This window comes from Hetaerina americana, unplaced genomic scaffold, assembly GCF_022747635.1.
Source record: "Hetaerina americana unplaced genomic scaffold, ioHetAmer1.1.p SCAF_2, whole genome shotgun sequence".
Taxonomy (NCBI): domain Eukaryota; kingdom Metazoa; phylum Arthropoda; class Insecta; order Odonata; family Calopterygidae; genus Hetaerina; species Hetaerina americana.
Window position 1 is genome coordinate 26,885,067 of NW_027286763.1, and position 16,405 is coordinate 26,901,471.

Here is a 16,405-nt window from a genome sequence, read left to right on the forward strand (position 1 = left end):
TTGCGACGATTCTCCAGCCCTCCTACAGTTCCAACTTGACGCGAGCAGACTATTTCCTATTCCAATTAGTGAAAAACCCCCTCAAATGACACCACAATGGGACCCTAAGTGCCGTCAAAGAAGCCTGCGCGCGTAGCCCCTTCCTGAATCCACCTACCAGGGAGTCATCGAGTCGTGGAAAAGCCGCTGGCAAAAGTGTGTTGACGCTCAAGGGATGCACTTAGAAGAATTTTGAGACACTGTAGCAATATCTGAAATAAATCTATCCGAAACATTTCCCGATATTTTTTATACAAACCATGAATGTAGCTCTAGTCAAAGAGGATGTTATGGACATCACAGCAGGGTGTGATGTCTGGGAGGTAGGGGATCGCATGAAGAAAGGGAGAGGGCGGTGCGGAGAGGGGAGGAGAGGTGGGGCGGGCGATACGGTGGCGTGGCAAGGAAAGACTTGGCGAAGTTATTGAGGGAAGAGCCTTATCAAAGAATTGCTTCGACGACTTTCGAGGCAGTGAAGGCTCCTTTGTTGAAGACCTCATTGTTTGTTGTAGATTGTGTTGTACATATTAAGGGTGATGTGTGGGGCTAAGTATTATAATTTTGATTAGGCGCTCTTTGAAATTGGGCATGCAGCGTATATATTTCCAGGTTTGTACATTGATTGCGACCAGAGTGGTGGAATTAAAGTGAATTATCGAATGCAGGAAAGAGTGTACTGGGAAGACAAAGTGGGATTTTTATGCAAAGTCCGTGGGGTATCGTGCTTATTGTCATGCAAGAGGAAAGAGGAACTTTGGAAGAAACGTGTATTGTGATTAAATGAAGGAGAAGTTCTTTGTAACGGAGGCAAGAGATAGTGGGATGATAGCCATGCTGGAGGGAACTAGGTGATGTGGAAATCAACGGAGAATGTGTGAAAACTTATTTTATTTATTTAAAGACTTTATTGGGGCGAGATCGAGACTTCATAGTCCCTTCTTCCACACAACCCTTATACATTACAATTAAGACTATCACAAACATCCATTCCATCATCCAGGGGAAGGAAATATCTGCCTAGGCAAGAGTCGAACCAGCGACCTCTGGATTAGCAGGCGAGTGTGTTTTCCCGCCGCCACCGGGGCGGGCGGAAATGATAGGAACGGTGATGTTGGGGAGGATGGCGGGGCCTTTGAGTGAGTTGGCTGCGGTGAGTTACTGGAGGGCCGCCCGACCACCTAAGTGGACACACGCTTGCAAAAAGCAGGTTTGACGTTCACATGCAAAAATTAACGAATGTGGCGATTTCAGGTTTTTTAAATCCTGGACGTGACACAAAATAAAAAACTATGAAAAAATGTTTTTTTTATTTCGGCTCATCTTCATCGTAAGGAATTTGTGTGTGATGGAATGAGTAGGGAGGGGAAGGGAGAGGGGGGAGGAGGTTGTGGGCGGGAGGGAGGAGGGTGAGTGGGTGGAAGGGAAGGATAACCACGAGGGAATGATGTACAGTGATGCCTCATCAGTAATGGCCATAATTGTCTAAATTCTGGGGAAGGGAGAATGAAACCAAACTATCATCTAGATAATTGTATTGATGAGTATATGAGTGTCGGGACTGGACAATAGGTAGGAGGTGACAGATACCATAAGTGGGAATGCGATCTCTAGGCGTGTAAGTAACTTGGAATTATCCGCGATGTTATAAGTTTCTGAAAAGTCTGGAAATGTTCTTAGAGGTTGCGAAAAGGTCCTGGAAGGTTTGTACTATTATGGCGACGGCGTTTTTGTGTTAGTTTGCGATTGAATCATCTGTTAGTGCAGTTCCCTGGCGGAGCGCGCTTCCCTCCTCACATTTCCCTATCCTCTGTGTGTTTGGACAACCTTCCGGCAGTGTTGAGAGCCTTACACGTACCCTTAGTTCGCTTGACTTATGTTTCATTCGTCATACTAAGGCTTATCATAATATCTTGTATTTGTCCTCAATTTGAAATGGGGATTATTTTTCTTTTTATGAATAAATTGGTTCTAAGAAGTACCAAGACTATTTTATAAAAGACTAAGTTGTTGTTTAACTTATCTGTCTTGTAGACTATAATTTTCGGGTAAACAACCTGGAAAAAATCGGAAATTTGACCTGGAAATTTCGTCCATTGTTGTTATATTTTTACGGCCACCCAGGTTCTGTCTGAATGGGTCTGCCCATGTCTTCCTTCGGGTATAAAGGTGAAGGCCCATTTCCGAGGACTTCCTCTGTGGTGCCCAGCCCGCTGTTCTCGAGCTGGAACGATCCCGAACCCTTCGAATGTTCTCACGCCCTGCTTTGTTTCTCTTTCTTCCGCAGTCCTCTTGAGCGAGCCCATCGAGAACGACGACCTGCAGTTCAAAACGCTCAAGATCACGGACTTCGGCTTGGCGAGGGAGGTGTACAAGACGACTCGAATGTCGGCCGCGGGGACGTACGCCTGGATGGCGCCCGAGGTCATCAAAACGTCGACCTTCTCCAAGGCATCCGACGTGTGGAGGTGGGTGAAGCTATTGCGCACACGGTGGGGGCGAACAGGGGATGGCGCGGTAGGGTGGATCCCTCCCCTCCGCTCCGTGCCGCGTTATTCCGTGTTTTCTCAAGGACACTTTTCAATCCTCGAATAAAAGTTAGTGTGATAGGTGAAGTTTTTTCTGGGCGGTCGGAAGATACTCAATATCTCCTTTGTAAACCGTTTTACTCACTCATTCATTTTCTGGTATGGTATCCTTGACAAGAAAATTGCAATTTGAAAGGGATGGGATATATATATTTATTAATATTTAAATATTTTTATATGCTATGATTTTAATTTTAATCCTAGATGTCATTGGTCACATGCATTTGGCCAAAAGCATTATAGTTATTGAATGCACTGAACACGTTTTCCAGATGCATTTTTTGCACTATTTTAAATCCTTCTAAAAGAATACCTCCAGTACCCTTCACTGCCTAGAGTTTTATTGTAGTTTATTGGTTACGATTAATTTGATTAGAATTACTACTATAAGTATGGGTTAAGGTGCAATGGCTTTATCGTTCATTATAAATCCCTGGAATTACCATTTCGTGAGATTCACCCATTGTGCAAAATAAGTGTTAACATGCAATAAATAAGTTGGGAGGTGCAAAATCTTGAGGCTCTCTTCAGTCAAGCAAACTTCCTTGTTAATTCCATTAAAATGGTTATATTAGGCTACAAGGGGGGTATGAATCTTGGAGGGAGAATAAGAACTCAAAGGCAGTCATTGTGCTGCTTGTTATGGTAACCCAAGTGTTTCCATCACCCATGGACACCAGGTGAAAAGTATGTAGTGAAGCATTGATTTAATCTGGTGGGCATTGTTCATTTGGTCTGTAGTTTTTACTTTGAAATTCAGAAGTATCGGGGAACCATGTCATCAGTCTTTGGTATTATTGGCTCATTTTGTCCCATGGAGTCTCATTTTAATCTAAATATTGTCCTGTTATCTTGTAATTAAACCTCCTGGATATAATTTAATAATTCTCTCCATACACTTGATTAGGCCTGTGTGCTTTATAGTTCATGTTGTAAATGATAACATGTTAAAATAAAAGTATCTGTGAAAGCCGTATGAATTTTCATAGTTAATGTGCTATTTCTATAATAGATAGAGCTTAGTATTGATGAATAAAATACTCTGTTTTGCTTCAACAGTTATGGTGTCTTACTCTGGGAATTATTGACTGGGGAAACGCCATACAAAGGAATCGATGCCCTGGCTGTTGCCTATGGAGTGGCGGTTAACAAGCTCACACTGCCAATACCATCGACGTGCCCCAGGCCGTGGCGAGACTTGATGGAAGGTCAGTTTGAAGTAAAGAGAGGGAGGGAGAGAACTTGGACTCCCTTGCCCCATGTCTCTGTGTCGCACAATTGTGTGGGGCGATCACACCGTACAGGGACTTACTTTTACTGGTGTTATGTTTATTCATTTTTGAATAGCATTTCTGCATTTAGCATATTGTTCAGCATGGTGAGAGAAGTTTAGTGGGCTGTCTCATGGCCTATTATGGTATTTTTATGTCAGTCCAAAGAATTGGCCTAAAAATAAATGTAATCCACCAAATTTTGAAAAAATATTAATTTTCTTATTCAAGAGAACCAGATCGTCACTAATGAACACTTGGCTAACTAACTTTTATATACTCTTGTAACCTTAGTCAGGTTTATTATCCTTTATACCAATTTATGCATAATTAAGAATGTAAAATAAAATGATAAAATCTTCACAACAAAATTTGCAAATTCACATCAATATTAATTTCAATTTCTTGATGATATATGCCTATAATATTATTTTTTTTATAAATTTGTATGGCACTTATCATTCCATAAATGTTATATATATATATATATATACACACATACATACATACATACATACATACATAGGTTAACCCCCTTATCCATCCGAATGAATAATCACCGGTACTCCTGTAATTCTGCCTCACTCTCATCTCTTCCTATCCCTTCACACGCCAATTCCCACAACCTTTCATTCGACCAGTGTTTTTCCCTCAGCATCCTAGAATCCCTACCTGATTCAGCTACCAACATAGAGGTGAGAACTCGTGAATCCGCCTACATTCTATCCTTCCGTTCCTTTAAAATTCCCACCCTTAACCGCCATATTTAATTTCCCTCCCAGCATTCCCTCCACACCTCCCCTCCCGCCCATAACTCTTTCCCCTCTCCTGATCCATAGCATATTTTCAGTCTCTCTTGAAGAAGGCCCCTGAGAGGGCCGAAAGCTCGAACAATTTACCGTGTAAGTGTTCTTTTATATGTGTCTATTCTTTTCTATTTGTGTTATGTTGTGTCAGCCCATTATTTATATATATATATATATATATATATATATATATATATATATATATATATATATATATATATATACATAAACACACACACACACACATAGGCTATACAATATTGACTTCTTAACATGACTAGTTATTTTATTACTTCTAGATTTCTGCTTTAATATACTTGAATGCCTATGAAATAGGATATCAGTTACATTTCTTATTTAAGAATATATTGCCAGACATCTGAATCTGTTACTAGGTGCATTGTGCATTTATTTTTCTGTATGATTTTCCACAAAAATGCCATTAGATATCATGTTTTGTCCATGAACTTAGCGTTAGATGGCAAATCAGGACTATCAAATTGATTGTTGCCAATTTTAAATAAAACACCAGTAGATCAGAAATCATTCGTAGCAATGGTGTTAACTTTGAGTTTAGATATATCTCCCCTTGCGACAGGCTATCCCCCATATGACATTAGACTATCAACAACTTTCTATTTAACAACATTTATATATTTATTCTAAGCCCTTTCAATTATAATAGTTTGAGCATGATAAAATCGTGGCAAAGGGTGGAAGCTTATCCATGATGATGTAAGTGTAAAATTGTAATTTGGGCAATTTCTTTGTAAGGTTTGAGTGTTTCTTGCAATGAAACACAACATTTTAAACTCTTTATTTGAAGCATCATCTATGTAGAGATGGAGGAAATTATGTCTTCTACATAGGACGTGTTGCATATATGGAACCAAAATATGAGCAGTGGGTGAAATAATAAAATGAATAAACATTTTGATATATGACATTCAAAATTTCCATAATCCAAACAATTAAGACCAAGTTAGAATTTCAGGAAGTGGAGGCCTTCTTAAAGAGATGTGGCCTGACAAGTTGGCATGGAGTAAATTTTAAAACTGTTTGGACAAATCAAGAGTGAGCATCTCAATGGAATAGGGTTCTTCAACAGTTTGGGGATTTCCTGGTTTATTGTGGATAAAGTCTTCCTGGTTCTCTCACCTGGTGTCAGTTACCATGATCTGGTGTTATCTCTCCTGGATGTGTGTAATAAAAGTGCCCCCACTGGAGAAAAGTAAAACCTGAGAAACCAGCCAATGTGTGACATCACAAATTCTTTATGTTATCACATTTATGAGAAGCAGTAGCATACATTGAATGCTGATCACCTCTGAAGGCGACCAATCTCCGAGGAAAGCAAACACAGTGCCAACAAGGCAATGGCTATGGTTTTTCAAAAATTGTGGAATTAAGGTTTGAATTATTACAACATCTACCATATTCACCAGAATTGGCCTCGGGTAACATTTTTTTATTTCCAAACTTGAAAAACTTGCCCAGCAGAAAACAGTTCACATTGAATGAAGAGGTCATCACCGGCACAGATGCCTATGTCGAGGGCCTTCTGAAATCCTACTTGTTGAACGGCTGAATAAAGTTAGAAAAATGCCGGGAAAAGTATAAAGTTGAAAGGAGATTGTTGAAAAAAAACAATATGCCAAAAATAATTTGTTTTTGTATTTTTTCTGGGGACTATTTGAACAACCCACAAATCTTGGGAGTTAAATTATGAAATGTGCAGCTTTCTGAAATTATGTGCTGTCAAATTTTATTTCATAAGGTTTTAAAGAAAATATACTGTAGTGTCATTATCTAAGGAATGGCAATATTTTCTTCATCTTCATAGAGAGTGCATTTATGATTATAATATGAGGATATATTTGAGAAGATTACAAGAATTTGAATGGCAATCTCTTATTCAAGGGATCACATGATAAGGTCCATGGTAAGGGATAACTGTTTAGTTTACCTCCACTGTTCCCCGTTCCCTGAACATTATACCGCGACCAAATTAGCCCCACCTATACCTAATAGAACAAATGACCTCAGATGCTGGTCACCTCCGTTTACAACTGCTACCATTTCACTTTTTTCCTGATTCAGTTGAGTTCATGGTCAATAGTGACATTAATTTATTTAAAATAGTTATGGATTAGTTTGGGTGATGTTGTAAAAATATTGCTATTTCATAAAATCGATGGTTTCAGGCGTTATTTTATGGAATCGGTTCATTCTTAAGCGGATAAAATAATACTTTGTAATTCCACAGATTTATCTTCAGGAAGATGACGTTGTACGTCGAAACCCGGGTCGTGTGTTTGTGAAATAATTCTGTGGAATTACAAAGTATTATTTTATCCGCTTGCTATTTCATATTGCTGACTACAATGAATATACTTGTATAATGATGTGTTCATGCATTTCATTTGAAATGCATTTTCAAATATTCTCATCAATATTTTCCTGTGATGAGGTTTTAATATTTTGCAGCCATTTTATGGTTGATGTGAGCACAGTAAGCCATTAGGTATTAATCAATGATGCATGATATGGCGATACATTATAATTAAAGAGTGGCATCAAACTGAATTCCATATTGTGGGCCGACTGCTTTGTTGGCTTGGATGCATGTCATGATGTCACTAGAAGATTTTTCATGTACTAGTATGAACTGAAATTAGTGAGGCTGGTAGCATTACATTCGGATATGATGCCAACTGGGTGGTTATGTATGAATTAAAGATAATCACGCGTAGAGATATGTCTGGATTGCATCAGTGAATCAACTCTGCCTTTTTTTATTTAAGTAGAGTGGTTGAAGGGTGAAGCCACTGCTCATTTCTATGATCATTTCAGAGTTTCTCTTGTAGAACTGCTGTATGAAATCATTGTGAATGATGGTTGAAACAGGGTCATTTGTGCCTAGGTTGTCAAGCTGTAAGCAAAAGGAATTAACTGTGTGTGCCACACCTTTTCCTTTTTACAATGAGGGTGATTAATAAACTGTGTTAGAATTTGATATTTATAAGATCACCAACGATTGATATTTATGAATTTTTGATCATTCAAAGCCATCCAAATTGTTCTGGATTAATTTGACTTTATTTAACAGCTTGTTGGGATTCGGACCCCCACTTACGACCATCATTTGAAGACATATTGTTGGCACTAGATGAGATAGTACACTCGGCCTTCACGCAAACACCTCATGAGTCATTCCACACAATGCAAGAAGACTGGAAGCTAGAAATTGAGGAAGTTCTCCATGGCTTGCGCATGAAAGAAAAGGTGAGTTTATTGCAAGTGAGTGCTTGTGCAGCTGCTAAGGAGTATTCAAAGAAAATTGGGTCCTTGGTCACTAGTGAATGACTGGAAAGTGGTATGATAATTCCTTGAGATAGTAACATTTGATATTTGAATTTATTTTGCATTTCATGTGCAACTTCTCTGAGGAAATCTGCTTTCCATGTCACCTTAGAATTAGGATAAAAATAAATACTAAAATAGCATTACCATGCCATTGGAGAACCATAGTCTTATGCTACAGCAGTTTCAGTTAGAATACTACTTGGTTCTGTTACTACCAATGGTTGTTCTTTTTTAAAAGATGAACATTTCCCATGCTTTCTTAATGTAATTTTTTGTAAATGCTACAGTTATAGATTAGTATTTAACATAATTAGTAAATTCTTAACCTTTGCATTAGATTTATTATAGGCATTAGGAATACTTAAAGAGGCTTCTTAATTTTCTTAATGACCATGGAATTAAAATAGAAGCAAAAACATTGCCCATTAGCTCTCTTTTAATTATCAGTGTGTATAATTAATTTGCTGTTAAATATCTTATATTGATGACTGTTAAATTATTGTGGACATATTTCAACACTGCCCTTTTTCTTGTTCTAAACTGCCCCAGGCTTGTAAATCTCTCGAAGAGGTGAGTTAGGTGCTTGATTGTTGTGCAGCATGCTAAAAGTCTATTTTCCTTCTGCATGAGTATTACTCCTTGTATTATTTGTGCTTATTTGAAGTAAGATTTGTGAAAAATTTCACACTAAATGATAATATAAGTAAAAGGCATGTTAATTCCTGCACCCATTCTGGATTTTTAATTCTCTTTTACTCTGGACTATCAGTGAATCTTAATGCTAGTCATCAGATGTGTGTGATTTTTCAGTTGGAGACCTAATCATGACATTATTAGCCATGCTTTGCCATTTGTTAGTAAGTGAGGAAACTATGCTGTCCGAGTCAAAAACTTTCCCATATTAATGATGAAGTCAATAAGAGGATTTTTATTTTTTTAAGATGAACCTGAATTTTCAAGTTAATAATTGAACAAATAATAAAAGTACTGATGCTACCTAACTTGAGATAAATTTATAGTTTATCACTTGCATATATTCTTTTATGGATGGTAAATTATTTACTTAACATCATTTTCTGAGGCTCTTCCAGTCTTCAAAATTTTCTGCATTGACTTAAACACGAGAGGGTCCATATGATTCATTGACTCTTTAGCTGTATGATATTTTCATTTTAATACCTACTATTCTCCTGTTGACCTTTGTTTAGATTTCTATGTAGTCTATAGCCAAGACACGCTTACGTTTCTCACATAATATAAATCTGCCAGAGTATCTTTAGTGAGAGAGTGTTTGTATGTGTATTTTGTGTGTGCATTCATGCTATTGCCTTTCTGTGATGAACCATCAGGAATTAAGGTGCAGGGAGGAGGAACTGACCAAGGCCCAGCTGCAGCAGAAGATGATTGAGGAGCACCTGAGGCAGAGGGAGCAGGAGTTGGAAGCCCGGGAGATTGACTTGCTGGAGCGTGAGTTGCACATAATGATCATCCAGCAAGCATCCACGCCAACACCCAAGAAGAGGAAGGGGAAGTTTAAGCGCTCTCGTCTCAAATTACTCAAGAAGGAGCCAGGGCAGAACATCAGTTTTCCTTCTGGTGAGCATCTTTCATGGGCTAATAGAGATTGCCACTACATCTGGGAGAGCTGGAAAAGTCGATGTTATATTTTTGTTCATAGATTATTTGTTCAAGTCAAATGATGTTTGTAAATATCTTAGAAAATCTTTCATCTGTTCCTCATCTTAAATCATTCCATGTGATGCCTGTCCTTGAGAAATTCCTTGCAATTTGTACGAATGTTGTGGGCATTGGTGGGCTGGAAATTTTGTTTCATGTCAAGTTAACTTTGAAATGTGACATGGGATTTATCATAATATAATGCTTAAGGTCATTGATATTTTAACTCTTCGGAGAATGAATCTGATTTTGAGGGAAGCCAAAGTTCAGCCATCATAATTTGAGAAAAAAATGACTGGATTGGAAATTCATTTTATTTTCCCTTTCTATCTGGGATTGCAGATAAAGCTATAGGATTGTTTAAGAAAAAGTGAATGACTCCAGGAACTGTCAACAAGTTATTGAATTGTTGCTTTAATGAGCAGACCTTGATTTCTGAGCAAGAGAAAAAAACATTCATATGGTGCGCACAGAATGAAAACAAAAATGCCAAGCTCCCAGAGCAGCAGAGTTTGTGGGGAATCACCCGTTGACGTTCTCGTATCTTTAGTTTGGGATATTTCAGTAGTGCTGCCACTCCACTTCTTGCTTAGGTGCTCCCTCACATGCTGACTATTCCCTTTTTCCTCCAATCCATGCAAAATGCTTGTTATCCTCCCAATTCCTCCCTTTGCCAATTGCCTCCCCTTAGGACACCAGACTCTTGATGTGGAATTCCAAAGCTGCTTGAACACTTTTTACCTTTTAGCACCATTCATCTTTCTCAGACGGATAATCACTTCTTAGGCATCTTTTCAATGGGCATCCACCCTTCCAAACTCCTCAACTACTTCCAATAAATTTTAAATAAATTCATGAATGCTTCAGATTTTTACATTTGAGTGTTACCATTGTCTCCCCTGACTCATCAAACAAAATCATTTTTGGTTTATAATCCTGTCCAACATTTTCAAACCAAAATATCCACAATGACCCCATTTTTTTATTCAGTATTATTGTTTTAAAATTCATGCACAATAGGTTCTCCTCAAATATTTTTTAGGTGCTTCGGTAGCACTTTGCTCATGTATACCTTGGTACACATTTAAAAAAATTGAATTTCAGATAATTAACAGTTTTTAATTCATTTGTTACAACTGAAATTTGGAAATTTTTGTTTGATGCATAAATATTCCTCCTCATCAGTCACAAAAAAGCAATATGGCAACCTTAACTTCTTTCTCACATTCATATTGCAGGAGTGAGTATAAAAGTTTCAATACTTTATGAAAGTGGGTTATTAAATTATGGTGTGAAAACAGTTTTATACTTACCTCAGGGAACAAAAGTGGATATTTGATGGTACTTTTATCAAATCAGTTGTGTATGAATTGGCTTAGACTACTGAAGCACCTGCATTATATTATATTTTGAATGCAATGCGATCAAGACTCTGCTTTCAAAAGATGCAGTTGAGAGTGTCATCCTCATCATCTTCATTCGGCTCAAATCATTCAATTCCAGATTTCCGGCACACAATCACTGTTCAGCACACCGGAGCAATGGAGAGGAAATCACGGAATCCATCAAGTCCCAACAGTCCTCCTGGCAGTCCGAGCATACCACGGCTCAGAGCTATTGCACGTGAGTTTATCAGTAAGGTTGATACCTCTCGCGTCCCCTTAAAACATCTGACTTGATTTTGCCTCGCAAATGGACGATGGCCATCTAAATCATTGATTGGCATAGTATAACTTATAACCAGTCTCATTTTAGCCCAGTGTGTAAGAAGATAAGCTCTTCATCTATCATCTCTTTTATTATTTCTATAGTGCGATGTGTATTTCCAAAGTGTTTAATGCTTTGTATAAGAGTGATAAAAATATAGCTATTGGCACACTGTAAGTCATGTTCCAAATTATTACTCTGAAACATATAATTAACATTAATTAAGTTGTCTTAATATGAATATCTTGTTAATTATGATGCAATGGTGTTAGTGATTTTGCCTGAAGTGGTTGTCATGCCAGAAATTGTTACATATTCTTGACTGGCTTATCACTGGTCTTATTTAAGAACTATACAGTACAACCATTCATGTCTACTCATTTCTATTTTGGGTCAGAATCACCACAATCAAACCAAAGGTTCTTTAAATTAAATCCATGAATACTTAAAGACATTCATTAGATATTAAGTGTATTTGGAATGTTGCTGGAATTGAGGTGATTTTGATAAATGTGTGGTACATGTATTGCTTTAAAATATTTAAAATATTGAGTTTACCCAAAGTATGGATAGAAATGAGACTTGTTTTTTCTTTGATGTTTCATTACACCTTTAAAATTAATATTCATAAATATTTGTGATTATGAGATGCATTTATCCTGATCGCTCTTTTCTGAGGAAGTTAAGTAAGATTACAGAGTCAATATCAGAGTCTAAGACTTCATCAAATATACATGAAATTAATGATTCTCAAGTGCATTTGAATGCTCATTTGCTTGGAAATTGTCACCTTGTTTACTTCAAAATTTAGTCTGGCTGTTGTTATTTCATATTCCCTCGGAGTGAATAATATCTTGTATACCTTCATTTTGCTAAAGAGAGAACCAGCCCTTGAAACAATATATCCATTTGTGGTTCAGTTGCTTTAAATCATCATTAAATGCTAGCATACAAGTCAGTGCCTTAAACCATTCAAATCTTATTAGTCTGGGCACTTTTAGTGGAATTAATTAATTTCACTTATTTTGTAGTAGCACTCTTATCATAGTGTAAGGCATGTTTGTGATATTCTTATGTACTCCTAATCTTTTGGCATGAACATATATAAGTGTAGAAAATTAATTTTAAGTTTTGTTATTTTGGTATATGCTATGAAAGCCTATTGGATGCTTAATATTTTGATTTATTTCAAGTTATTTTAGCTAACTTAATGTTCTTGTGCTGTATAATTTTTATCACTTCTTTCAATTTCATGTTTTTATATCATGTGCTTCAAAATTTGAATCACATGGGAATGACATTTTTCATCAGTTTGCCCATAGCATTTGGTTCATACATGAAATTATATGAAAGAAGTTTGAATTCAGTTTCACCCAAAATAACAGGAATATATTATTTTTGTTTTCATTTTTATATGGTTATCATATTGAAATGTGCAAGTGTCCCATGAAATGAGATGTTTTTACCCTTCACTGAAACCCCTTAGACATTTTGATTTCCTGAGTTTTATTTTTGTTTTCATTTTATTTTTTTTTCTGGTCATCTCCACGCCTGTGCCCGTATTCATTCCCCTTTCATCAAATCACCACCTAAACCACTCATCAACCCATGTGGAAAAAAAAATTACGATGTCCTCCTCACCAATATTCATCCCATCCATTCAATTGTTCACTGTCTCTCTAATTTACGAATTGAACCTTTTCCATTTGATCCCCTGTTTGCTCTCATTCCCCTACCTAACCTCTCCCCTGCACCCCATCCTGCTTTACTACCCAATTCATTGGCTTCTCCCTGGAAACATGATGACATTTGAAACACCCACCCTTCCTCTTCCTTCCCTACCTCCCCCTTTCCACTCCCCTTTCCCTGTCCCCCGCTTCCGTCATCCAACAAACACGCTTCTCTGTTTTCATCCTGACCCAAATGGAAAAACAAACCTACCACACCTGACCCCAAACCAACCTATCTGGAAAAATAACTGGACCAACCAAACCTGACTCCCCCCCCCCCACTCCTTACTCCTCCTCTCGCACCCTGAAAACCATGCAGTCCCGGCTGATGGGGTCAAGGGCAAGACGTGGGGCCCAAGCACATTACACCAGCGCGAGCGGGGGCAAATCATAACTCACGTGGTAGACGGAGGTCAGAAGAGGTGGAGCAAAAGTGCGCCGAACGTGCGCAATGTGCCCCAGAGTGGTGGGAGCACCGGGAGCGGCGGCATCCTTCACTGCGGAGTGGCTAACATTGGGACGCTGCAGGAAATAGGTATGCGCTCCACGGCGGGGACGCCCCCCCCACCTCCACCCCCGCACTCCCCACCCACGCCCACCAACCGCTTCCTCTTCCACCAACACTCCCAGAGGTCCCTCGCCCCACTCCTTGAACCCTGCTCCCTGGGCGCAGACTCGGATTACTCCGACGCCACTCTGCTGCTGTTCAGTAGAAGGAATTGATTGATGGGGGGGAGAGAGAGAAAGAAAGAGAGAGAGAGAGATGAAAAGGGAGGTGGAAAGGGAAAGCTACTTTTGTTTTGAAATATCCTCATCACATTTGGAGTGGTGGGATCATCTCTCCTCCCCCTTTTGTTGTTCACTGTTCTTAGTATTATGAATATATAAAATATGTGGAAAACAATACTTGTCCAACTCACAAGTTAACAACATGTGGCCTAACTGAAAGAAAGAGAGAAAGAAAGAAAAAAAAAGATTAACTTTTCCTCTTATTTCCTCATGATTTTTGTCATTTCTCAAGTGGTTGATTGTAATTTTTTTATTTTTTTACCTGAAAAGATTTGAAGAATTTATGGAATTATATTTGAATATCTATAGTTCACCCCCTGCTGTCCCCATGAAACATGTGAAAGAAAATGTCACCCTTTGAAATCATTGATATAAATCTCCCTTCTTGTCCAGGCTATTCTGAGGAGTACCTTCACTCTTCGTGTAAGTTTCCGTAGCCCAAAGCCATGTTATAGTATGTGTGTTGTTTGTATTTGATTGCACTACTCATTGCATGACTCAATTTCACCTTATTTTGTTTATGTTAATTAAGCTGATGTCAGTTTTTGTTTGATTCATACTTGTCATTTCAAAAATTTGCATTTTTCTAATCGATGTCATTTTAATACCTATTTAACTGGAATTCTTAATCATTAGCATAGGTTTAAGTTATCAGGTGATGGCTAAAAATTTAATTTATAAATTTTTTTAAGCGGTGATGATGGAAAATTTTGTTTCAAATGACCAATTATCTTGCTTTAAAACTGAATGGACATTTGTAATGTATTGTAACCAATGTTATTTGTTCTTTCCAATTTTGTTAAATTTTCATCATGTCAATTATGTAAACAAAAAATTGATTTGCTTTAAAATTCTTATTTTGTTTCATTTGGTAGGTAGGGCTTACAAGAGTCTTGTTTTGTTATGAGTTGCTGCTTTATAATATTTTGTTTTGCATTTATGACTGATGTATGTAGCACTAGCAAGGTTACGGAATGCATTACTAGAGTACTGTGTATTAACGTGAGCATTAACTGCCTTAATAAATACACAATAAATTATAAATGGTTGTTTCCTTGTATTTAATCATCCTGCATCATTATAGACTGCTCTAGTGGCATCCCTTTGAGAAGAAGCCTGAAATCCTTACCACAACCCTTTTGTGGCTGATGAGTTGGCTCATGCATTCTTTTGTTGTTTTTTCTCCTATCATCAATTGCACTAAAACCCATGAGTAAATTTCAGAAGCTTGCTGAAGTAGAACCCTTCCCTATCATGGTGTGTCTATACCCAGATTAGCCAGTGAGCCATTTTCCTCATTGTTTTGAACCCAAAAAATATAAAAGCCTTGTCATGGAGCATTGTGGATATTTTGGTGGTGGTTTGTGTATGATAATGGTGTTAATGGTGGTGGTGGTGGTGGTGGGTCACAAAGGCCTCTTGATGGAGCTCCCTGGAGACTCCATGTGTCAGGGGCACCTTCACTCCCTCCCCCCTCCCAATAAACCTCCCTCCCATTCCTCTTTGGGAAAAATAGAATTGTGTCCTAACACTTTGTGGGAATGAGAGGAGTGGTTGCCTCGGTGCTTTTGCTCTCCCGGTTGAGTGCAATGGGGAGAGAGGGTGGGGGGGGGGGGTGTGGAGGGGAGGGAAGAGGGAAAGGGGGGTTTGAGAAATGGGGGATTTGTGCCCCCAATCTCTCTCTCCACCACGGCAACCACCCACCCACACCTGCCCCCCCCCTTGGTGGCCCCCCGTTTGCAGACTACGTCGGGGCCGAGTGCGGAGATGGAGGGGAGTGGTCCCCACCCCCGCTGCTGCCTCTCGACGGCGCCCCCCTCCCGCTCCCCCCCAATGCTGTCGTCCCCATGCCAACGCTCTACAACGGCACCGGGGATACGCTCTCGAAACGAGGCCACACTGGCCCCAAGCTCACCCTCATCGAACTCGTGCTGTACAACATGGCGGCAATGCTAGCGGGCGTCGCTGCGGGATACGACGTGCGAGTCTCCAACATTTCCCCCTTGCACCCTCGGCTGCACCCAGATAGGTGAGTGAATGATGCTTTTGAATTTGCCTCTCCCTCTCCCCTGTTGTGCCCTTCCCTCCTGCCTCAGACAGCTCTGCTTCCATTCAGGCTTTTGCATTCCCAGTGCATTTCGGCAGATGTATTCATTCGCTGCGCATTAGCACCAATTCATACGTTATTCATTATTCACATAGAGCAAAGCCTGTCACATATTAAATATGGTATCATAAGTATTGTATTTATGAACTTGGCAATAAAAGGGAAGAAGTAGTTGTGGGAATGAGGGAAATTAAGTGTTATTGGAGTTGTTAATGCATGAAATAAATTGCAATTTACTTGTGGAAGATGTTCCAACATTCAATACATATTATGGTAAAATGTGTTATTGTTTTCATACATATTATTGTAACATTTTTGTGTCAAGTTT

The 16,405-nt window shown here is 38.7% G+C and overlaps 1 protein-coding gene across 3 annotated transcripts in view; it reads left to right on the forward strand.

Moving 5' to 3' along the window:
- The window catches only part of LOC139687425 (mitogen-activated protein kinase kinase kinase 10-like), a 579,116-nt gene that overhangs the window by 549,882 nt on the left and 12,829 nt on the right, over positions 1-16,405 (forward strand). The window contains exons 2-9 of one of the 3 annotated variants that reach the window (XM_071584559.1): positions 2,324-2,504; positions 3,684-3,832; positions 7,811-7,986; positions 8,617-8,637; positions 9,417-9,663; positions 11,248-11,367; positions 13,501-13,716; positions 15,714-15,999. In XM_071584559.1, the coding sequence (XP_071440660.1) occupies positions 2,324-2,504; positions 3,684-3,832; positions 7,811-7,986; positions 8,617-8,637; positions 9,417-9,663; positions 11,248-11,367; positions 13,501-13,716; positions 15,714-15,999 (1,396 nt within the window). The remainder of the gene's footprint in view (positions 1-2,323; positions 2,505-3,683; positions 3,833-7,810; positions 7,987-8,616; positions 8,638-9,416; positions 9,664-11,247; positions 11,368-13,500; positions 13,717-15,713; positions 16,000-16,405) is intronic. The other 2 variants (XM_071584561.1, XM_071584560.1) reach the window with 2 other exon arrangements.